At 36.1% G+C, this 25894-nt stretch overlaps 1 protein-coding gene across 1 annotated transcript in view; it reads right to left on the bottom strand.

The window, feature by feature from the left end:
* The window catches only part of ARID2 (AT-rich interaction domain 2), a 92865-nt gene that overhangs the window by 12058 nt on the left and 54913 nt on the right, over positions 1–25894 (bottom strand). The window contains exons 6-16 of the mRNA XM_084206943.1: positions 23336–23403; positions 18429–18495; positions 18094–18344; positions 16960–17056; positions 16670–16879; positions 16142–16309; positions 15017–15092; positions 12684–12818; positions 12027–12226; positions 8806–11639; positions 1270–1418 (exon numbers count right to left, since the gene is read on the bottom strand). Of these exons, the coding sequence (XP_084063069.1) occupies positions 1270–1418; positions 8806–11639; positions 12027–12226; positions 12684–12818; positions 15017–15092; positions 16142–16309; positions 16670–16879; positions 16960–17056; positions 18094–18344; positions 18429–18495; positions 23336–23403 (4255 nt within the window). The remainder of the gene's footprint in view (positions 1–1269; positions 1419–8805; positions 11640–12026; positions 12227–12683; positions 12819–15016; positions 15093–16141; positions 16310–16669; positions 16880–16959; positions 17057–18093; positions 18345–18428; positions 18496–23335; positions 23404–25894) is intronic.

Genomic DNA, 25894 nt, shown 5'->3' with positions numbered 1-25894 from the left:
CTGTGCGGCCAGCAGACAATGGCTCTATGGTTCTATTTACTACTAGTAAGGGAGGAAACTACAGAGTTAAGTAAAGCCTTACATATATTTCTTACATAGAGAAGTGTCACCTATCAAAGAAGGAACTATTTGCACTATTTTCACTTTTAATGTGAAAATAGTGCAATGATTTAAGAAGTGCCAGATCTCTTGCACTGACTGGATGTCTTGCATAGACTGAATGATCTTAGAATTATGTTTGCAAGGAATGAAAGAAACAGAAATTATACCTTCAGGGGTTTCATACTAACTCTCATTCAGTATTCCTATAATTCTGTTCAAATGTCTTATTTTCACTATTCATTCCAAACAGTTAAACTTCTCCATCTCTTCATCCCAATTTCTTAAATTTCCCACCAGCTTTTTGTAAAATCAGTTTTATGGTCCCTTTGTCATCCTACAGCGATGAGGCTGTCACTTTTTTCGTACCATCCTATATGTTATGCAATTTTTCTCACTCACAATTTGTCTCCAGTTTTCAAAGTGGCTATTTGACAACTACCTTTTTTTCCACCAACTCTCTGCCCTTGCCCACAAACTAAGCATATTCACAAACCTAAAAAAAGTCAGTGTCAAGATACACATACTTCCCATAAGAGTTGCATCAAGTTTTTATAAGCCTCCATCTAAATGTCTGGTAGTTCACTCCTCTCTAAGAACAACAGAAGTAAATTTAAAAAAAAAAAAATTACTCATGGCTGTCTAGTCTTAAGACCCAGTTTTTTACTACTTCCTTTCAAGACAATGGCGTCCTCTGGAACACAAACTGCATAATTACCAAAATTAGTCATAAGCTAAATAAGACTGTGACCAGAACATTGAAGTGCAACACCCTGCTCTTGCAAAATTGGAAACACAAGAAAACGTCAAGACATGATTTGTAACTGTAGTACAGGAACTATTTTTATATGCGCAACACAGAGAACAAGTTTCAGAGGTCAGAATTCTTTTAAACTAACTACACAACTATTTTTTGTTATTAAAGAATCAATATACTTCAAGAAAGTCACATAATACTCATTTTATGCTCTGAAGTGTAACTCAGAGAAGTTAAGTGTCTTGCCTTCCCCCATCTCATTCAATTTCCTCAATACTTTTCACTTTTTCTTTTCCCCCCTGACAAAGTATAAGGTAACTTAAGGAAACAGAATGGATGGAACTTGTAGAATCACCTTCTATATACAAGCATTTGTTACATATAAGTAAAAGGTAAATAAAGGAGCCATTTACTTTTTACAAGATTGCCACAGACACATGAAGTTCTGTCCAGGTTTTTTCATTTGCTCTGCATGTTGACTTGCTGCAGTGTATGAAGGTGGCTGCAAATTCATCTGCTGGCCCTGTACTTGAACTGTTGGTATCGATGTTGCAGGTGTGCTCTGCAGAAGAAGTTAAAACAATTTTAAACATTTTTATTTCTATACTTGACATACATTACTGCTTGTTGAAAGACTTTTTCACCACAGGTGTTCAATTTTTAATACTCTGAACTCTGAACAAGACACAGTAATATGAGGGACATACAACTTTTACACTGTAGCACTGATGCAGAACTTCCTAATATTATATAATAAATTTCATGCCCAAATTCAAATACAGAATTAATGTCTGCAAAGAAATTTCTCAAGGGCACTAGTGGAGCAAAGGTTAACATTATTTTTCAAACGCTTTGTTGTTATTTAAGAAAAGAAAAAAAACTCATGCAAACTCAAGGCATTGCAGTATCATCAGCACAGGGAGTAGCACCACATGCTCAGAATGCCTGACAATGCTGCACAACTTGTACACGACAAAAACAGAAAACTTTCAGAAAGCAAAATTACTTTCCCATCACCCCCCTGCAATATCAAAAAACACTTAACACTCAACTAAAATTAGCTTTCAAATTACTTAAAAATATATAAAACCAAACTAATTTTATTTCTTTTTCTGAATAATGGATATAGAATGCAGAACTTTCCATTTCAAAACACTGCCTGTGTCAGAATATTGTTTCTCTTCTTTTTTTTTTCCTGGAAGGCTCTGGTCAGCAAGAAGTTTGTAAGGAGGATGACAGTAGAAAAATTAAGCTTTTGAACATTATTTAGAGATGAAGACCTAACATGCTTTTCTTCCCCACTGTTTGAAAACAAATTCACACTCTAAAGAGATCAAATAAAATTACTTCCAAGTCTGTGTAAGAATATTATAAGCAAACACTTTCAAATGGTGCACACGTTTAGATCTTTACAGCTCTGTTACTCAGTAGCTTTAGACCTTCACTTCAAAGAAACCAATTTCTAACATTTCATTTTTATAATGACATTTTCTTCCTGCTGATCTCAGTTGGCATTGTGGACAGCAGTCACACAAAGCCGTGATTTAAGAACTATCACAGATTTTACTACATGTTAGTATACTACTAACATGGGACAGCAAAAAAGCCTGATCAAAAGCAAAACACATCCCATATCGGAACAATAAAACACGATAAAAATAACAAAAAACTCTGCAGAACTCCTGAGTACAGCACAACTACTTATGCTGCCTGTGATCCATCCACATTACGAAAGTTGTAAAAAAGGACTCAAGTCCATTAGTCATAACTACAAACTATTTTGAACTCAGCAATGATTTTCACCTAAGGACCTTTAAGCTATTTCACAGAATGGGTAATGAATCCTTCACAAGTTTTTTTTTTTAAAAAGGTAAACATAAGTGGAGTCTTTTAATATCAACATCCCCTTAAAAAGGCATTTTTAAAATAAAGCTGCAAGTAAAAAAAAGGAGTGTCAGCAGTACAGCTTGTTTTGCAACCTTCACTTGGCATCCCAGTAGCAACACATTCTGATGATCTTTTATGTGACTTTTTATCCCTCTAGAACTTCTGTCTCATTTAATGCGCTGAAGAGAAAATGAGCTTACTGAATGAATTCAGTATTTCGTTTAATTCTCATCATTCAATGTGTGGTTCATGTATTATTTACTCCATTCAAAGCCAACCCTGCAATTAATCTGGAATTACGAATTTTCTCAAGGGTTTCTCTGGCAAGCTTTCCTAGTGGTATTCAAAGGTTTTAATATCATCTCATTGAAAAATTGTTTATTTTAAATAAATTGATCTGAGATATACAACACAAAATGTTGCATGCTGAAAATGAAAGGGCTCAGAAAGAGAAACAAATTTTCGGGACAAAAAGTTGTCATTCAGTGTCCCCTCCCATTTTTTTCCACTTTTTTTTTTCCTCTGAGAAAAAAAGCTAATAAATTGAAAACAAACATGTAAAATAGCTGCTGTTGCTTAAAATTCTTCTTACTGCTCTACTGTGGAGTAGTTTCACTCAAACTTGGTGGACACAGCTTCCATGTATTTTTTAAGACAAATCCATTGCTTGCCTATCAGCTTTTTTGATTATATTTTTAAATCAACATGTAAAGCAAAGTTACATTTGCTCCTAGCATTTTTTATTTTATTTTAGAAATGAAAGTTTTACAGTCAAACGTCACAAAGCTTTTCTCTCTTCATAAAGAGATCAGAAAGATTCATAAAGATCAATGCTAATTTTTGGTTTCCTTTTCCCTCTTTGGTCATGTTTAGTAATACATAGGATATCACTAAAATTAGGTATAGCCTTTGTTCTTCAGAAATTAAACTCCTTTTTCTCACAGAAATATACCTAGAAACACTTGCTAGGTGCTACCTACTTTACAAGGCTCATATGCAATGATTATGCTAATGCACTTATTTCTTTATACAATGACAGACATTAACTTTTCCCTAATAAAGTCTAAGAAAAGTAACATCGCCAAGTCTTTCCCTGGGGCATAAAGATTCCAGAAAATTTCCTCCTCTAGTAAAAACATTTAATGAATCCACGTTTCCCAAGAAAACAAATGCCTGGTACTCCCTACACTTCAAAGTGCTTCACAACACCCTTTTATAGTTAAATTAGACCTCGTCATGATACAATTTGCAACTGCCACCACTTAGCCCTTTTCTCACAGAATCTTGGGACTGAAAAGGTATCTCTAGAGCAGCATCATCTGCCTCAGTAGGGTTTACACTCAACCCTAAAGTATACAAATACAAACCGTTAATGCCTGTACAGTCTACTTACAGAGCAGATACTAGAGCCTACTTTTAATAGGCAGGTAGAGTTTATATCTAGACTGGGCTGACTTTAGAGGTATTAGAGAGAGGGAGGAGATTCAGCCTGGTCATGATAATCAAGAGTATAACGAAGAACCTTCTGCTAACTAGAATGGACTGTTTACTAAGATGTTTATTTAATTTTATGCACAAGAACTCCTATATTTGGGCAGAGAAGCTCCCTGTGTGGTAGGAATAACAAACCCTATGAGTTGAGGCCAAATGTGGCCTCCACTTACATTTGACAGAACCAATGATGCTATTCCCTTGATGCATGAACAGATAACTATTTTATCATAACACCTGCACATTCTATTCAAAAGGCCTGCTATGCCATCAGCAAGAGAATACTGTGCATCCCAGTCTGTTGGGAATTCTATTGACATGTAGAGTCATATGCAGCTTAAAACCATTAAGCTGCATTTTCTTCTCCAGCACTAATACGTGCACAGCCACTATAAATAAACATAATTTAAAAAGAAACAGTTAATTATTAGTAAAAATACTTTTAAAGTATAACAGGATTTACAGCTTGATACAAAATTTTGTTTAGCTTATTCATGCTAATGAACACATCTATAAAAACGCGTAAGCTGAAAACAAATGGAACAGAATTTGAGTGTGAGAAAGGGGTCAAGTGGATAAGCAGGCACCAAAATAAATGTTCTTTTCTTGTTAGATTACTGAGAAGTTTATGTCTCCTTGCAACAGTGTGCTTCACAAGTGAAAGGCAATAAAAGCACACAGATTCTGTATTTCACTACTTCCAGCTGAGAAACTCATTTGCTCTGTGGCTAGGAATGAATTACACCTCCTGGAGCTACACACCTGCTTTCTGGTGCATGGTAATTCTCAGCTTTCCAATCAACAGAGAGCAGGAGCGAACAGCCAAGGCCACACAAATTTTGCCACATTAATTTCAACACAAGCATGTTTCAAGTGGGCAGCCTTAAGAGAAATGCGCATGCATTGTTTGTGAGGGAATTACAGCGATTCGCAAGAAAGTCATTACTTTAAAAGATGAGGCAATTTAAATCAGATATGCTAAATTCTAAGAACCTGGCATGATATCAGAGCATTCCTTTAAAACACACACCAATTGGGAGAAACCAACATGGTTATGTTCAACAGATGTTTTGGAGGCGTCTGAAGAGGAATAAGAAAATGTGGCAAAGAAAAGCATACAGATAGGTAATTGCTCATTTCTTTTTCAACCACCAGTCTAGCACAATGCCTCAGGAAAGCAATGAACCATGAACAGAGAACACCAAAATAAAAGGAAGCCAAAAAAGTACAGTACCAGTTCTGTCTCCTCTCAAGAGTACATTTCATGGGGTTACAAAATATGGATGGAGATATAAGAAAAAAATTGCAACACCCTGTGTATCATGTGTACCTATTCTGACATAACTAATGGATCCCCTTTTTTATCATAATGCAAAATATGGAAAGACATTTTTAAATATTAGTATACATACAGTTATTTCTCAACAAGCTTTGCTGAGGTGTACAATTAATAGGAATAATCTCAGATTATATACACAAGAAACTTGTATATACATATACAAAGAAACCTTTGTCTAATTGGATTTTAATGGCACTTACACGGCCTATCCCATAAACAGCCAGTATGCAATTTTAACAGGCCAATTAAATTAACATTTTTTCCCCAAGCACACTGTATCATCCCATTTCAAACTACCTTTCATACAAGGAAACAAGTTTCTCTGAACTTCTACATTCAATTAAGGATTATTTAATACTTTCTTGCTTTCCTTAGTTTTCAGATTATTGTTCCACTCTTGCCTTATGTGGTCATCCTTCCTTATTTTCAAGCATCCTCCCCTTCTCCTCTTTGTAGTTCATAACAGCTAATCCTACTGTAGTTGCATAACCAATACTCTCCTTCCTTTTGTGTCCCCTAAACCTCATTTTTCAAACACTTCCTGTTTGGTTTTACTTTTATTACAATTTGTTTTCCTTCTCTCCCTTTCACACGTCTCTGAAATACGAGCTGTTTGCTAACAAGCAAACAGGAAATCACACACTAAAAGCTTCAGCAGCCATGTAATTTTGCCATAGCTAACATCGCTTTATTCTCTGTTTTTCTCCACTGGATTGTATTTCTAATAAATTTCACAATGTTTGCAGTAAAAACCATGCTCTCCCCTTTTCTTCTGCAAGACAGCCAATACATACTTAGGTACTTCAGAGAGGATAAAATAATGCAGATGCTCAAGTGAAAAAAGTGTTGCTCAGCTGCTGCCTTTCAAAAAAGTCAGGGACAAGGAAGCTGCTTTATCAGATGAGGAAGACTCAAAATATGAGGGAGAAAATAGAAGATAACAAAAGGCCTAATCTTAAATGAAGTCATCACTAAAATTCACACCAAGTTCATGAGACTTTGGCTACATTTTTGGATATTTAAAAATACTCCTAAAAACAGACTTAATATCGGAAATATTTACTATCTCCTTTTCCAGAAAAGCAATGGCTATTGCAGCTGCTCAGCAGTTTTAGAGAAAGAAAAAATCTGGCCAGGGTGATTTTGGTAGAGTTTATAATCCAACATGGTTATTTTAAAGAAGTGGTGAAGATCTCTGAGAATCCTAAGCCAACCTACGATGATCACTGTATCTGAACAGAGTACTCTAAAATGCGTTGGACTGTAAGTCCGTACTTGCAATATTATGATAGATGTGATATACAAACATATGGCTAAAGCAAGCAGTTAATGAATAAGGTTCTCAGCAAGTTCAAAACTAACTCATTTCTCCCATATTTCTATAATTTTGAAAAAAGGAAGGGCATCCTACAGACAGCAGAATGAGCAAGCTTTCAGGTAGGGAGACATTAAACCAAGTTTTTCTGAGCTGCAAATTTCTACCAAATGGAAAACCCAGTAGGCAGCATTTCTGTTGGTAGAAGTAATGAAAAATGCAGTAACTATTAATTATAGTGATACTGGGGATAGTGTAAAGAAGAAACTATCAGCACAGATTTTTTTTTTTTTATCCTCCCCCTCTTGTATCATGATATACATTATCAAAATCAAATGAAATACTTAATTGTATAACTCCCTTCTTAAAATCTGCTCATATAGTAGCTGCTTGAGATACAACTGCAAATTCTTTTCAGGTACATTTTGAGGGAATAAATAAACCTATTCCATTCTAGAGGCAGCCACACCATTTTATACTTCAGCCAAATCCTTAGCAAAGCTATAACAGAAATTCAAACTGAGTAAAAGACACTCAGTGTAAAAAGCAAGGCATAGCTAATATATCTGCAATATAGAAAATATAGCATGCTGTCCCTATGCTGCTAACAGACACTATTAATTTTGATAAAATTATTTCTATTAAGAACAAAGATAAATAACATATCAGAAAAATACAGATCTCCTCCCAACAAAACCCAAGCAAAAATTTAGGAGAAAGTTCAAGGACATTGGTGCACTGTTGCAGTTAGAAGCAAAAAGTAAAGAAAGTAAAAAAGGAAAAAACTTGTTAATTGTTAACTGTGATTTTTGACAACTGGAGAAGTCAAAAGAGTTTTCAAAAGCAACTTAACTTGCCACAGAAAATGAAGTAGCACTAACCACTAACTTGTCACATTTAGAGTTCTAGGTCTGTTTAAGCCCATCATGTCTATGCCTTCTAATTTGTCAAAAGCAAACAAACCCCCAACCAAAAAAAAAAAAAAAAAAGAAAAGAAAAAAGAATGTAAGAAATAAAAGACCTGTTAATCCAAGGTCAAAATGTACTAACATACACTCAGGACTTCCTCTCTCTGTTCTGTCAGAAATTGTAACTGCCGGACCTACCATTTTATTCCCTTTGCTCCTACTCAGGTTAGGAATGGGTATTTTGGAGAGCGATTTTCTGTCTATGTCTAAAACTAAAATAAATTCAAGGGAATGGAATAATCTCTGACATGATTATTTTACTTCTTAATACTCCTGATGTCCATACCTCATTTCTAAAAAAGTGTTAGAGAGTAACCACTTTCAAAAGGTTCAACAAATTCAATCAAAGGAGAAAAAAGCCCAACAAACCCTCACCAAAGCTTAGCAACCAGAGAATAAAAACCTCAAAACGACACTTGTTTTATTGATAAACATTGTGAATATTTTGTAATTAATAAATGCAAATATTTCAACATATTTATGAAATAGTACTTTCTCCTAACTGTAGTGAACCCACAAAGCAAGACCTTGAAGACCAACTTCAAATGCAACATACAGCCATCCAGATGCAGGCGTGGTTTTTTTCCCAAAAAAACACATTCACTCCTCTGAAGTGACCGAGAACAAAATGCAGAACAACACTGACCATCCAGTGTATCATTGTTGTTTTCAGAAGAGTTCATCCTTTAAGGAAGAAAACAGTGAGAAGTTCTTTCCTCACTGCATATTATCAAGCTACAAATTTTGAATTGCACTGCTGTCACTGACACTGAAAAAATATGTAAACTGTTAAAACTTTAGTCTTCGGAAGAACAGAAAGTATCCTTTTCTGAATATCTGAAATACTATACAAGAGATATAGACCAAGCTCACATTTTCAGTCATGTTATTTCACAGTATTAGTCAGAATCACAGTCAGAATAAATGTAAAAAGAACACTGCAACATACCTGTGTGACCATGCTTTGTATATACGTGGTTGGATGCTGCTGCTTTTGTTGAACAGCACTTTCTATTGCTACTTTCGCTACAGTGCTTGGATCCGCTCCAGCTGGCACAGCAACCATAGTTGCACTGCAACCAGCATTGTTGGGGTCACTGATTGTAACAATTCTAACTCCTACTTTATTTGGAATTCCTGGAACAGTTTCCCTGTCATTATCCTCTGCTGGCCTCTTTGCAGTTTTGCATTCTGCTGTGCCATTAGTAGACCGAACTTCGGAGGACAGGGTAGACTGGGACACTCTAGGTCCTGAGTGTGGAACTGCTATGATCTGATGCCCCTGTATAACAGAGGCTGTAGATTGTGGTGAGACAACTACACTTGGGCGTTGCTGAGGCACATCTGAATTCAAACTTGAAGCTAGAGGTCCATTAGGTAAATCAGTGTTGGTACCACTAAGTTGCTGGGTTAACAGTTTTGCAGCCTCCTGTGTACCGCTTACAACAGGTGAACTACTCAAAGTTAATACAGGCCCATTAGAAATTCTTTCCCCTTGATCACCTTTGGCAGTATCTTGCTGCGTGGCATCCAAATTCCCTTGTTGTTCCACTGAAGATATCTCACCATTTCCTACATGATTGGAAGTTTTGTGATTTGGAATGTTTTTGCTCAAATGAGAACAATCTCCTTTATCAAAATCACAGATTCCATTAACTAGGGGCTTCTTCAAATCACTTTTAATTTCCTGTGTGTCCATTTGTTCAAAGTTCTGCTTTCCAGGAGCTCCGTTCTCACCCATTTCTAATGATGGCCCATTACTGACTTGTGAGCACTGATTGGCCTCATTCTGTGTTTTCCCTGAGTTAGAAGGAGGTAGACTGGAGTCACTATACTTTCTCCCATTTAAAAGACTTCCCACCTGCATTTCATTTTCTTTTGCATCCCCATTGCTGGTGTTTGCAGCTCCTCTTCGGCAGGAAGGATTCTCCATAACTTCAATTTTACGTTCATGAATGTGTAAACCTGTTGCTTCCTTTGCTTCTTCCTCCTTTTGGCAAATTATTTTATCACCTTTGAACGGGGGAGCAGCAGTACACGGTGATTGTCCAGCTGAAGGTGCTTGAGTAGCTGGAAGGGTTTGCACCTGTAGCCCAACTCCTGTCTGTGCTCCACTCACTGAAATTCCTGCTGGAGCAATTATCTGAGTTGCATTTCCCTGACTCACAGTTGCAGTAGCAAAACTCGTATTTGGCACAACTGTTATCGTAACCTGGTTGCCAGTAGTCCCTTGGAAAATAGTTGCTGGGCTGTTTGAGATCAACTGGCCTGGCAATATCTGTAAATTAGAAATGGGTACTGTTTGCACTGCCCCTTGGGGCGGGATTGCACCTGGGACCAGCTGAACATTTTGCTGTCCAACTAGCAGCTGCTGAGCTGGAGACTGTCCTTGAACTCCAAAACCTGGTGTCTGGTTATTGGCCATCTGATAAACCACCTGAGGGCTAGGAGCTCTTGCATTGTTAGGTGGAGGAATCTGTGGAGCTGGGAGTATAAGCTTCCCCCCTGGAGTTGAGGGGCCTCTTTTTGGAAGAAGCAGTTGTTTTATCAGGCTAGACTCACCAGAGTTGGACTGGCCAACTCCTGTATTAGCTTGCTGTGACTGAACTTGCATTTGCATCGATTGTTGTACCTGTACCTGCTGCTGTGATGATGCTGGTGAATGTTGCTGCTGCTGCTGCCTCTTTACAGAAAGCATCTGGCTAACAGTAGGAGGGGGTCCTTGTGACTGAGGAGTGGTAGATGAAGATGACATAACTGTAGGGACTTGATTATTTGTAACTGGACCAGGGGATGGTGAAGATGATGGAGTAATGCTCGGCTGTCCAGCCAACTGGACAGTTTGGCCAGCAGGAATAGAAGCTGGGTTAGCAAGCACAATTTGATGAATGGCTGGTGCATATGTCTGACCTTGCTGAGCTGGCTGGCTTACTATCACTACACTTTGCTGGGATGGTGGTGGAGGCTGCTGCTGTGGCTGCTGCCCCACAGCAGGTGGACCTTGCTGAGATGGCAGAGGCTTTGGTGCAATATTCTGAAACCCTACTCTAGATGTCGGTGGGTTTTGAACACCTGCAATTGTAACCACCTGCCCAGCTGCTACTTGGAAATTTTGAACTGAGGTGGCAGAAACAATGTTAGATGCAGAGGTTGTGACATACTGCTGTGGTGCTATGATGACTGTATCTTGTTGCTGGTTACCCGCAGAGGACTGCTGAGATGATGTCTGCCCAGGTTGTGACGATGTGCTGATTAGCTGTTGACCCTGTGAAACTGCTGAACTGCATGCTGGTAGGTTTTGTACTCTGCCAAATATATGACCCTGAGGTACAGCTTGCTGAATTACCGTAACAGGAGTGCCTGAAGGTATCTGTCCTGGTACCACTGCGTGCAGTGGGGACTGTTGTTGAATTACAGGTTGGTGGTGAAGCATCTGAGAACTCACAACTGTAACAGACGGCTGCTGGCCTGTGGTGCTGTGATTTTGATTAGAAGCTCCTCCTACTGCAATAGGAACAGGAACTGCAGACTGAGGAACAGAGCTCTGTATTACTGCAGCCTTCACTACTTCACAGGATATTGGACCTTTATTCTGTATAACAGTCATTGGAGCATTTTGTTGTGTATGAATAGAAGGATTTTGTGGAATTCTAGAAACAGTCTGTGCCACAGTGTGAACACCTTGAATTGGAAAAGACATCTGTGTTGCTGTCAAAGTTGAAGACTGGTTAATAGGGGTCCTCTGATAGTGATTTCCTACACTTGGTAGCCCATGCGGGATTCCTGTTGAAATAAACACAGTAAAAGTTTGGAAGCAGAGATTACTTCAAACACATTAACTAACGAATTTTTAAAAATCCATGATCTAAAATTGCAATTCTGCATGAAGCAGTTTCTTTTCTCAGCTCTCCAGAGTCTGAATTAATGACACAGCAACAATGGCTTGACTGCTGACTGGAAAGCTTATGGGTTACATGTCAAAGACTAGAATGGCATGCAAGGAAATACTGCAACACTATTCCCAACATTACTGAATAAACTCAAAACAAGTGGCATCAACTTCTAACACTTTCAAGCTATGTTAAAAACCTTCCTGAAACCATAAGAAAAACCTTTTCTTATGATTTCAGGATCAATGCAAAATACTTTGTACATAATTAAGTTAAAAACCTGCTGGCAAAGGAGACGAAGACACATCAGGAATTGAATCAACCCGGACAACTGGGGTAGACGAAGTTGGTGGCTGCTGATAGTACATCTGAATGGGAAGTGGTATAGCTCTCCTCTTCACTCCTACCACATGTATATGTGCTTGACCATTGTTACTTGGATCTTCGACTCTCTTCACTGTATGATTTGGAAAGACAGTTCTGCCAAACACAAGATAAATCCATGTTAATAAACACAATAACTCAACTCTCACAATGTTTTTGTTTTACCTAACTGCTCTTGTGTGTAGAGTAATAGAAGGATTGCCTGCATCTTTACGACAAAGCAGGATTTTCCAATAGCATGTCAGTGTTCATCATTGAGACTAGCAGGTCTCCCAGATGGCTGAGATGTCATAGAACATAGGTGAAAATCCCAAATCTTGAAAAACTACTTAAGAAAGAATTAAAAGGACTAGAGGCAGAAACGGAACCAGTTCAAAATTCTTAAAATAGAATTAAATAAAATTAAACAGACTCTAAACACTTGTTTCAATTAAAATTCCAAAAGTAGACGTCTTTCAACACAGTAGATCTTTTCTCAAAGAAATTTAAAACTACCAGTTAGTTTGGAGAACATACAATTGTTTCTTTATTGCTGCATAAATTCTTGTCTTACCGCAGGCATTTATAAAATCCAGTTGATGTTAGGATTCCACCTCGAGCTAATTTACTACAAGTAGAGAGGTATTCAGAGTACATTTCTGCTCGAGAGACTGAGCAATCAAGGTTCACTTCAAAATGGGCATTCAACCTGAGGATGGAAAAATAAACTATGAAGCAAAATATGGAGCGAGTATTTTTAAAGGGGTTGTTGAAACACTTCAGTTTGTATCACAGACACTTTTGAGATCTGCCAACAACAAGGAAAATAGCATTTTAGTATATTGTTTTGTCAGATGCCTCTCCCACATTTTCTCACTGCTTATGAATTAACACAGTGGACCCCTAACACCTACAGTCAGTTTTACATGCAATATCTTATTTACATACTTATATACATATTATTTATTATTTATGCAAAACTGTCTCTACCTACGCCTTTTTTATTTTCTGTTCTGCAAAAAAAAAAAAAAGAGAATGCATGGTTTCTTGGCATCTCCTCCCTACAGCCCTATTCTCATTCCTTAATGCTACTTTCACAAAAGATTAGCTGAAAGCTAAGTAATTCTTCATTGCACATTTTTATTTTAAGTAAATGTTTGTTGAACATCTAATATTCACTTAGCAGTGAAAAGTATTTATATCTCCTACAGACTCTACACAAGTCCACAGACCATCTAACCTCTGACTTCATAGGAAGCTGTGAGAAAAGGAAATATCTTCAATCAGTTTAATTTTATTTCTCTTAGATCCACTACTCCAACCCATAGACAAAGGAATTGTTCATCCCCAGAAGCAAACAGAGGCAAGTAACAACTCACACTCAGTGCTCAAATATTGGCATGAAAATAAAAGAAATATTTTAGCAGTCAGCATTTATTATATGGTGCTATCACTCTGTAAAACTAGACTGCGTTCTTTGTAGAGTCCTACACTCCAAATGTAACTAGATGAAAAGCCTATGATTACGTTCTTTAAATTGTGTTCTCTTATAAAGAGTAAGTACCATTTCTCCTGCAGTTGTTGGAATTTTATTATTACAAAAACAGAGATAACATTATATTAACAGAAAGTTTATGCATTAATTAAATTTGGCATATTGGACAAGTGACTCTCCAGGTGGATACGTCCTATTAGGCTGACACACTAACTCTGGTACCAGCAAACTGGAGCTGTTCAGGACTTACAATTGTGAAATGTGATCTGTGATCACTACTTTACTGTCACTGCACTTACACCTCCTACTGAATCTAAGCTGGCTAGTAATATATCAAGGAAGGTCAGCTTAAATACCTTGTCTTTTTGCTGCTTTCTAGAGATAGTATGTAAATTCTACTGCTATGATTTACTCATTTTCCGATTTCTCCAAGTAGGAAGTAATGACTAAAGCATACAATGAAAATGTACATTAATCTAAGTTTGCTAATGTGATCTGTAGAGCAAGTCCAGTTCCAGGCATCCCTGTTTAAATGCCTAAATGTGAAATTTCTCAATCTTTCAGCAGCTAATTATTATGGTTAATAATACTTTGCAGCGTGCAAAGAGAAGCATGGTAACATCAGCTGACCACAAAAAGATATTTCTCCCCACACAGCCAAAGCTCTCCTGTAAGTGTAACTTTATGATAACCTAAAACACTAAGCTTTGTAAATTCCATCCACTTTATCTGGAAGGTACTTGTCTCCTCAGTATGACAAAAGATGAATCTAAGTGCTGTGAAGGAGCGGAGGTGAAAGGCCCATCAGGAACCAATTAATACAAATACTTGGAACATGAGTTCATTTATGTAAGACAAAGAACTCAGAAAAATCCCCCGCAGTCTACATGAGAACCACAGGAGAGACAGTTTCTCTCTAAATATCTGACAATAATATTAATTGAAAGCAAGAGAAGATGAATGGAAAAGACTTTGATCTTTAACTTGAGGCTCACAATGATCATGTAAGAGTTTTGCAGGGCCTTAGCTTCATAATTTGATAATTACTTTATATTGATTCAGTAATAAAGCAATACATTACCAGATAAAAATACCTGTTAAACAGGTAACGTTGCATGACAATTTAAAAAATAAATTAAATCAAGATCAGAGTTAAAAATCAAGTCAAATTTTGTCCTAAGAGACAAAAAAACTAACTTCATGAAGCAACAGGAAGAGACTGAATAGTCTGGTTGAGTTTTTGCTTTCAGACTTCTTCATAGCAATGAGAGAATGAATTTGGTTTACACTTTTCAGAAAAATTAGTGTAACAGTAAAGAGAAGCAAACTGGAAAATTCTGCGACACGTGAATTCAGTATTTTTCTTTGTTTTTCTTCTTCATTTATGTTTTTGAACAGAACTATAGACTTACCATTGACAGGCAAATTTCTCGCTGTCTATTTCTACTATTCCTGGAGGTGGAGCAACATGTGGTGCTGTCCTAGAGGCTGTAGAGAATGTGGGGAAGAAAAATAACCATAACTTGCCGAAATGTTTTTTGTCCTCCTGAATGAAGCACTTCATGACATCCACTGGTACAGTTTCTCCTATGCTTGTCAGTAAGGATGTATCCAGCCAAGACAAGTCACACAGGTGCCCACAGCAGACTACAGAGCTGCACTACAGTTTACCAAAGTGGAGCAGGGCTTGCCAGGGCCAGACTCTTCACTAAAGTGCAATCACGAGGAGTGCACCTAGTGAAGGGCTGCTTCCAGATTCATGATCGAGATCTCAGTACTTTATCATACTGACCATGATTTTACAGTGGCACAATACTCCACCAAAACAGGCACAAATACACAACAATTATTTTTCCAGTTCTTAAGTGGATGCAAATATAATGCAAAGGATCTTCTGGCAATGTCACATCAGTCCATCTTCACTCTTGTTCACCCCCTTGGTTACATTCTCTCCCAGCCATTTTTTGCTCTGGTATCTACACCCATTTCAAAACCAGCACACTTAGACACGCCAACCAGTGCCCACTCCAATGGCTCTTTCTCAGTAACTTCCCAAGAATAATGACAGTTTGGTTCACATAACAAGAAACTGTTTAGAGCGTTCAAGACTGAGTCTATCTCATCTCATCTCCACAATTCTACCAAATATTTTGTTACTGCCCAATAATACCCAGTGTAAAACATAAAATAAAATGGACCTCTAATTCTCTGAAAATTGTGGTAACAATCTAGAAGAGGTACTTTTTCTTTCCACTGAACAAGTTAAAATAAGCAAAGTGTGTAACTTTCAGCGAATTTTCAGATTAGCAACTGAAAAAACATTAAAATTCTTTCAAAGCTTGTTTCACAACAGTTTTGGCTAACATAGCTTTGGCCAACATAGTGTACTTTCTTCATGAGTGAGTGAAAAATATACATATGTTATGCACAATGTTACACTTATTTATGTAAACTTATCAGAAATCTAGAGAAGATAAAAATCATAGATCATATGGGAAATTGTATAGAACAGTGTGTTCTCTTGCAGTGATACTCACCTGGGACACCTGTTGCATGGGCCTGTGAAGAACCATGATCCATTACCTGTGGTCTGACATCAAGTATTCCTTGCTGGCTAACACACTGATGTTCAATGAGCTTTACAGCAGTAAGAGCATCAGGTCCAAACATCTGGATGTCCATAGAAACCAGACATACTAATGTATCTAAAGTATTGAATGTAAAACCAACAATGACATTAGGACAAGACAAATGCTGTTGGAACATACTGATTTGCTTTAAAACTGCTATGTACTGAAAGGGAACAAGTCTTTGCATGCTTCTTTAGGTTTTTTTGGGTTTTTTTAAAATACATTTTGTGGCATTTAAAAAAAAACCACATCAGATTTTCTAGCATCATCAATTCCTTGAGGACACAATGAATAGATTTAGTAAATTCCATCCCCATACTGTGTGCTCTCACACACACAGAGGCAAGCCACATTTTTAAGAATATGTCACGGTCAGTGGATAAGTCCTTTTTCTCACATAAGTTAGAGAAGCAATAGATTATGCTTCTCCCTTACCTATGCTCTTCTCTACTTTAGCAATCTTTGAGCAGGCCACTTCTCCCATTTCTGTGAGCATGTATAGCACCTCAAGTGCTGAGATTACAAGCAGCACATCTGGTAGTGTGAGATGACATATGATCTCTTTATAGGACTCTTGATCCACATATTCACAAATTAAGACACCATTATCTTCAGCCTTACAAAGATTTGCCAAGATTTCCATGCCTGAAGAACAAATGCAAAATAGTTGTAAACAGCAATAATTACAATTCTGATACAACAACAAGAATAGCTAGAGATCTTACCTCTCATCTTTAAAAATCTATCCCTTGACATGAGGCATTTTGTAACAGTGTGGAACATTAGATGAGTAGTTTTGAAATCAACAGGATCCAAAAGAAGCTGAGGAGAAAGAAAAAAATTACTAACACTATCCACATAGTGCTAATGGCTCAAATGCTTAAATTTGCTTATCAAAATAAAAGGCTCAGAAGGGTTTAAGTGCAGCACACATATATTACACTCGTATTCATATGAACTGAACCATATGAGCTTTTAATTGTACCTAGCATTTTGAGCCCCCTCCTCCTTTTCTGCTCTGAAGCAGCAATCTAATTTACACTTTCCAGTGCTCAGAACACAGAAAATAATTTTATTCTAAGGCAGTCAACAGTATACACAAACGGATTCTAATATCCAACAAAGACCAGAACTTGAGTAACAAAAAGTACTCCTTCCCAAATGCTATCCCAGTCATTCATCTTGTTTCTACTTCTGCTTCTCAACTACAGATCTCAGACATAAGTAACATTCTTTCTCACTCAAAAGAAGTTTGGTACATGGCAAATGAAAACCACCATCTTTTTTTTCAGTATTTAATAGTGGACCAAAATTTCCAGTCTTATTCTCTGCTAGTACCCATTTTACTTAAATTTATATGCTATATTTAAAATATAAGGACTATCTGAATATACTTCCTATAAAATCCATATAAATTCTGGCAGCATACCCAGTGGCATATGACTAGTTTACACAAAGTACAGTATACAGGACATAAAATCTTCTACAATCCTCTTTCCTAAATACACTGTTTTGAAGTCATGACTAAAGGTTATAAAGTGAAGAAGCAAGCATACAGACTGCAGAACTTAACAAATTCATGACTTCTCTCTGGGAAGCAAAACAAAAAATTATCCAATATGAATATCTTCTTATCTCCCTACATCATCAGTCTTCATGTGATTCTATTTTAGAAATGGACACATATGTATGTGTCGTATTTTAGTTTTGGCTCTAAACACTTGTTTTCAAAATGCTAATTACAAATTCAGAGAAAAATTTATTTCCTCCTCCATCCAGTGATTAAAAAAAAAAAATTTAATTGACACTACTGCTTTTATCAATTTATATCTGAATTGTTCTGTTTGAAAGCACATTACCTCTGCTGCAATATTTCCCAGTGTGTCAAGCCCCAACTGCCGAAGAGAAATAAAGTGACTGTGAGCAGAGAGTAGCAGGAACCGAAGACAAGTACGATTAGCTGCCAGAAGTTTAACATTTCCCTCTTCAAAAGAAAGATTTCGTAAAATCACTGCTATCTGAAGTACCCGCTGCCCTTCAATATCATTAATGCCCAATTTGCGAGGCGGATGAAATAAGGATTCCCAAATCCATTCTTCTGATGGAATATCTATGAAGTAAATAAATATGTATTAGTCCTTCCTTTGCTTGATTTACCAACATGCATGTATTAAGATTAGTCAAGATGTCTCACCTTGAGATTTGCTTCTGTCAGAAATTAGATCACGAACTTCAATATCCTCAACAATATCCTTCCAAAACTGAAGAAAGAATTAAAAATACTTAATTTCTAGGGGCTATTTCTTAAAATATTAATTACTTCTATTTCTATTATGTTAAAATATTGAAATAATATTAAAGTAATTGTTCTCTAAAATTTCCTAGTACCTTGATTCATCTGATAGTAACTAGAAGTGATGATATGCAAGACGTTCAGTACTTTACATAAAGAAATTCTTTCCTTCAAGTACCGGAAGTATGCAGTCACAGTCAACCAACACTACCGCAGAAGTGCTTTGCTGAAGCACACACTGCAACTATGGCACAGTTTACCATACATCATTAGAAATACAGCAATTCCAAATGGAAAAAAAGTATAGTTCATCTCCTTCATCTCCTACAAATCGTGATGACCTAAGGCAGAAAAAGGTGACTCCTCCCACTCTCAGCAGATCTTAAGACTCCTGCAAGAAGTTGCTGTTTAAAAAGACTTTTTAAAGCTGCTGCTGTGATGCCTACTTCATCGTAACACAATAAAAAGAGAGAAACAACCACCACCATCCAAAAAACCATAATAAATATAACCAAAGCAGAACACTTCAGCAGACTGGAATTCAAATTACTTTACAAATTTATGGCCTGGTCTGTAAATGGTTGTTTTGTTGCTAGTCCTGCTGAAATTCAAGAATTAATCAAGGAATTATGGTTTGCAAGATAATAAAAATACCTAGTGTGATGTATAATAATATAAAAATATATAATGATATACGCATTCTAATGTGTATATCTGAATAAAGATATAAACCTTCCTTTGACTAATAAAAATTTGTACATTTCTTTACTCACTAATGAAATACCACTCCTCTTTTGACTATAATCACAGAATAAAACCACCAATAAATCTGGATAAAAAGGGGAGGATGGGAAGTACAACCAGCTGAACAGCAGGAGAAATTTTGCTATGCAAATGTAATTACTAAATTACAGCATTCATACCAAGCTTGACACAACTATTTTCTTGACAAATACAATACTACAGATTTTCTAAATTGGAAGGAAAAAAATTTTATTTTCACTGCAATGTTGCTAAATGGCGTCCAAGTACTGTTTAGTAAAGAGGATTCACTTGCACAGAAAGGATTATTACCTCATTTTAGCAAAGACAAAAACAGCTAGAAAAAAGTCTTAACTTCTAACTGTTTGTTACAAACAGATTTTTCTAATTAATACTGAAGCTACCACCAAGAGCCACAGAAGATGAAGGGATGCAGACAAAATTCTGTTACAAGAGAACAGGTGTAACATGACAATTTTTTCCCCCCCAAAGGAACAGCAAAAGTGGAAAGAAATAATGAAGCTTTCTTGGCATTCATTTGAAAAACACACAGCACAAAGGCAACAAAAAATCAGTTCAGTATCCCAAGCAGTTACTTATTCCTTACTATGAAGGATAGCTGCAATCTAATACTACATATTAATAGAAATAAACAAGACAGTGTAAAAGTAACAGTCTTTATCACTAGTTACTTCTATACATATATTTAAATCGTGGACTGGTTATAGAAACAAAGCTAAAACCTGGAAGCAACCAAATAGGGCTTCATGACATCCAGATGCTAAGAGACAATGGACAAAGGTAAAGAACTTGATTCACATTCACAGTCTGATCACTGTCAGTACCCAAGTTCCTTTGGAAAAAATTCAAAGGATTATACAGAATTCACTGCAAATAAGATCAACCAAATGACTGTTCATAAAAGCAATGGAGATTTGAGTCCACAAAACAAAATGTACCAATGGTATGATGACTTATTGTTCAAGAAAAATATGAGAGCAACTGGAGTCAAGTCAGCTTGACAGGTTACTCTGAGAGACAGGAAAAGTGATGTCTGAAAAGTATTTCAGGTATTTAAGTGCATAAGGGTGTCTGTGCACCATCTGAGAAAGATTCAGAGGATAAATGCACAATAAATGAAAAAATTTTATATTTACAGAAAGAAGTTAGGCAACAAAATAAAAAACCCCACAAAATAAAGAAGAAAATCAGGGAAGTAAGTAAGGCACAAGAACTCCATGTATGTGGATTTTGAACACTACAGCTAGAGGAGGCCTCAAGTAGTCCAAGAACATGAAATGCAAGTAATTTGACTGAAGTAAACAGAGATAAATGGTCCATGAAGAAATGTAAGGCAATTTTTCATACACTACACATCAGACACTGAGTAGCTGCTGGAGACATGAAAGAAACACCTGGAAAAACAGCTAAATCTATCAGATTAAACATACTATATAAACAAATCACTCGTGAAAGCGAACTATACTCACAAGTGAACCCTGGTAACATGAGGATATTCAAAGCTAAGTGAAACAGTCAAAAATGGGAAAGTTTCCAGAGTAGAGAAGAAAACATCTGAGCAGGATGCCATCAGAGCTTGGGGATGGGGACAACAAAACAAACACGGAGAGATACAAGACGACTGGCTAAATGCCAGGTGTTCCAATCCGTGAGTAAGGACACACAATCATTCCAGCTAACTTGACGTTATTGGGAGAATGAGGAAAAAATCAAGAGGGGAAAATGTGACAAATTAACATAGCTGTAAGAGACAACAGCAGGTTCAACTTAAATAATACTCCAATTTGGACAATTAATGGAACATATTCACTGCCTAGTAAAAACATTAGATTCAGTTTAGAAGTAAGTTATGTAAAAAATGAGAAGATATGTCCTGCTGCAGTTAAGATAATGAAAAATATACATTTTTCAAACAGTCTTATATAATGTAAGGACTGGGGGGGAAGGGAAGGGAAAGAAAAAAGCAAAGAAAGGTAATTGATTCCCTTGAAGTTTAGTATAAAGAAACACATTGCTTTTCATCTTCACCTTCAACTGACAGAGCAGTGATACTGGAAGACACAACTAGCACCAAAATGAACAAACAAAAAAATGAAGATTAAAAAAAAAAAAGTTATAATATGAATGGTGAAAGGACTAACTTACTTAATAGCTGTCTTTTTTTTTTAATTGCAAAAGCACATTTAAAAAAACCCAAAAACAAACATCAAAACCAGACACACAACCTCTGTGCTGACAGCCAAATATCTCTCTCCTACGTCAGGAAGCTCCCATGCTTCCCCCAACTTCTGTTTTGACATAGTCACAGCTGCAATACAAAATAAATTACTTCCAGTAGTAAGGTCAAACAAATGCTTGCAGTGAGATGCTCTGAAAAAATCTGAATTCCTGGCATTAGAGATACTTTTACATCTGATGTTAAGTTTTTCACATGCTTTCCGAGTATTTCTGCCATGCTGTCAGCAGTATTTCACTACAGAATAGTACTATATACATTGTAATGTCCAAAAGTAGATCTTGGAGAGCATCCAAGTTTTTTATTAGTAAACCTTATTGCAGTTACAGTGGTTCTACTTAAAACTTTGTTAAAACATTTATAAGAACCACCTGCCCCTGTAACAATTACTTAAATTTATATAATTAATATGTAATACATTAGAATACTGTATAATTTCAGATGTTTACAGATCTAGACATGGTGCTTGCTGCTGCTTTAGATCAGCAACAGTCTGTGACAGCTTTGTGGGAAGTCAACACAGAAGTGCTAAGTGCTTAAAAAAAAACCCAACCAAACTAACCAACCAACTAACCAAGCCACAACCTATAGTACTTCGGGACATACTTTTTCAGTGGAAAAGGGAAATTTTGAAGATTATGAAAGATTAATTTTTACACTTAAGTTTGGCACATGTGCATTGCATTTTGCCACACTTAGTTAATAATTTTTACACTTAAGTTTGGAACATTTGCATCACATATTCAAGTCCATATACTCACAAATATGAGAGCTTAGCTTTCTTGGTTTTAAGTTTACTTAGGAAATTTTGATTAGGCAATCTTTACACTGGTATTTCAACAATACTTATCAATTAACTAAAACTACTATGGTCCAGCTTGTTCCCAAACTGAGTTACATAAAAATAAAACAGAAGATAAATGGAGACAGCTCCCAACAAATATTGTTCTGTAATAGTGGCAAGATATTTCAGTATATAAAACAAGTATGGAATTGAGCAGAAACCTGCCTTTATGAGGAACTCTGAATATTATATCTTCACATTTTTATTTATTAAAAGCATAAGGTATCCAAATTTATTTTAATCTAGCTTTCTTCTATTTTAGCCACATAAATCATCACCTGTAATTCAATTCAAAGAAATCCCATATAATAGCAAATATGCTGAAATATCAAATCTCTTTCATCTATAATGAATGGTCTTATTCACCAAAAAAAGTTCATCTAGAATAAATAACCATTTGGACAAAGAAACTTTACTTCTATTTTTACTTCATTTCACTGCTTGTACAGTAGCTTATGCCCTCTAGTGGAAAGATTAAAAAAGCCTTGTGCAAAAATAGTTTAACTCAAACAAACCAGCAACACTGCTAATCTATTAAAGAATTTCTCATAACTTCTTATGCTGCGATCTTAATTTTTGCAATTCAGAATGTTTCTTTACTGATCATCACAGTTCAAAACAAAACCCAACACAGCATGTTGCCTCTTGGTAAATATGCTGCCCAACATCCCTTTTCTTCACACACATAAGTTTCCTTATAAAAAGAAACATAGAAACCTTTGTTCATTTGCCTATACCTATTTTTTTCTTAATACACTTCTTTCTACTTATCCCAACATTTTAAGACAACTGTGACATAGTGTCCTATTATATTTAAATCAAAGGAATGAAGTTGAGAGCAATTTTAAGGACATATGTTAGTGTATCTTAAAATTTTCAATCTTTTTAAAGGATTTGATACCCACCATATGCAGTACAAAATTATTTTAGTAATTTTTGAATTACCTTAACAAAATCTCTATCAGTTTTCTCCTTCCATTCTTCTCCAAATACAGCAGAAAATGATCCTAAAGCTTTAAGCACAAAAAGCATAATTTAGTAAAATTTTAAAAAATGAACATTTTTTATTAATCCACAAACTAAATAAAGATTCAAGAACACTACAGACTCTTCCAGCGTTTCCTTTTGATCTTAAATACTGCACAAACCAGCTGAAATGTCAATTTTCATTTAATTAACAGCTATTGCAATTTTACAGTGTAAATTGAAAGCAAGCAGTTCATAAGGAAAGGGTTAGTTTATGAATCCTGTAAAAAAAACACCTTTTCCTGGAGAAAAACTTTTCCAGGGGAAACTTTTCCGGAGCTCTTTTCCAAGAGTCAAGATGACCGGTCTGTTTTCCCCCTCACATCAAGAACTGTTTTCCATGTGCGCTGTGTAAGCACAAACACTACTGTAGTAATTAAACAAATTCCCACTCATGTTTTCTAAAACACAGTAGTAAGATTTTGACAGCATTCAATTCAAACTGAATATTTAACCAAGACCAGTAATAAATGTTCTTGGCTGTTTGGCTGAGCCACTACCACAGCTTTTGTAATCATCACTCCTTGAAAGCAGCTAAGACTCAGTCAATCTGATTCAAATGCTGAGTCAATCTATAAATAAACTCTGTCTTGCAATGGTCCTGTAATGAACTAATAACACATTTCAGTTAAACACATTTTTCTATTTTGTAGAAAATGCTACAAATCTCAATACCAAAACCACATTAGCTTTCAATTCACAGAATCCAAACCAAGGCCTTATGCAGCTCTCTGAGCTGAGTATACTATAAAAGCCTCAAGCCCCTGAGGTTGCCCCATGACCTACAATCCAACTGTCATCTTGAAGTTTAGGAGGGGACTGGAGGGAAGCTGATAACATATTTTACCTAAAAAACCACTATAAGTAATAACAATTATAAAACCTTAATTATAGACAGGAAAAATCTAACACCTGTATTAAATGAGGTTAATCAGCTATTTTTTATTGCCGCCTGAAATTACTGTGGTAGTATTTTCATAATGCCTGAATTTACTAACTAGAGAACTCATTTATTTCAGCACAAAACCTGGCAGATTTACCTTTATTATTTATACTATAAAACCATGTAAGTATTTAAAATTGAAGTTTCATGCTTCAAGAATAAACCCCTGCTGTTTCTTTTCCCCATTCGTCCCAATTAGTCCTCCTAATGCTGCTAGGACATTTCCCTGGATTTAGCCAGAAGAAGACATAATCATGTAATATAAAAATAAAGTTTTTTCCAGGGAATAAAAACAGTGAGTTCATTACATGCTCATCATTCCTCTCAGCTTCACCTCAAATATTTTTCAAAAAACACTAAACAGACAAGCTATGGAATTAACCCGTTCTTCATTTCAAGAACTCCAAAAAACACTGTCTGCCCCTACAACATCAAAACAAAAAGGCTTAAACAGCAATACAAAACTCAATTCAATTATCTGCAAATTTCTAAATCAATAGAAGTTTTATCAAAATAACAGGGGAGTGATGGCAACCTCAAAAATCTAGAGAGCAAGCATTCTGGAATCATACAGAGGACTAAGTTTCCCTTTAGCTTCCTTTCAAATATTTTCCTTTGAAAGTTCTTGTGCCTGGACTAGATGCAAACACTAAATGACCAAGTTCTAACCATATCTGAAGGACACTGAAAAATGTACAAATTTTTCAGAAAATTTGTAGAAAAAGCAAGAGAGAAGCTGGAGGACACTAATGCAATACTGGGGGGAGGAAGGGGAAAGCTACAAATCATTATGTAAAAATGCCAATTATTTAAAAAACCCAACTAAACCATATACAATGGCTAACACTGGTTCTTCCCCAGAATTTTAAAACAGTCTTTGATATACCATACTATGTTTGTGCTTACACATGCAAAGTAGATTTCTACTCAAACAGATATGATTGCCTATATTATCAGACCTAATTATGCTTGGCTGAAAAGGCTCATTTGAGCAATTTTTTCTGGAGGTAATTTCTGAATTTCAGTATAAAAAAATCAACCAACAACCAACCAAACAAAAAAACCCCATAAAACCAAAAAACCCACCAAAACCAAGCAACCAACCAACCACAAACTAAAACCAAACCAAACTCCCCAAACAAACAAATAAACAAACACGAACAACAAAGAACAAAACAAATCATAAAAACCAAACCAAACTAAAAAAATTCAGCACATAAACCCAGTAAATACTTCCTCCTCACCATCCCAAGATAAAAGCTATGCTGTTATGATTTTACAATGGTTTAGGTTAACTTATGTTTTGCTCCTCTCTTGACAGGAAGCCATTAACAAGGAATTATTAGACATGGAGGCATTTTTTTCACACTGAAAAAAATCTGAAGAATTTATTTGGCGTACTTTAGTATTTTGAAGGAATCAACTCTCATTTGGAATTTATGGGCTAACATATTAAGTAATTTTGAAAATCAGATTAAGACTTTTGTCCCTTGAGTTTTATAACCTGAATTTCACTGCAGTTAAATGTGTAGTGA

This window comes from Fringilla coelebs (genome assembly GCF_963513975.1).
Source record: "Fringilla coelebs genome assembly, chromosome: 5".
Taxonomy (NCBI): Eukaryota; Metazoa; Chordata; class Aves; order Passeriformes; family Fringillidae; genus Fringilla; species Fringilla coelebs.
The sequence above is the reverse complement of the archived record's forward strand: the minus strand, read 5'-3'. Positions and strand labels throughout refer to the sequence as shown.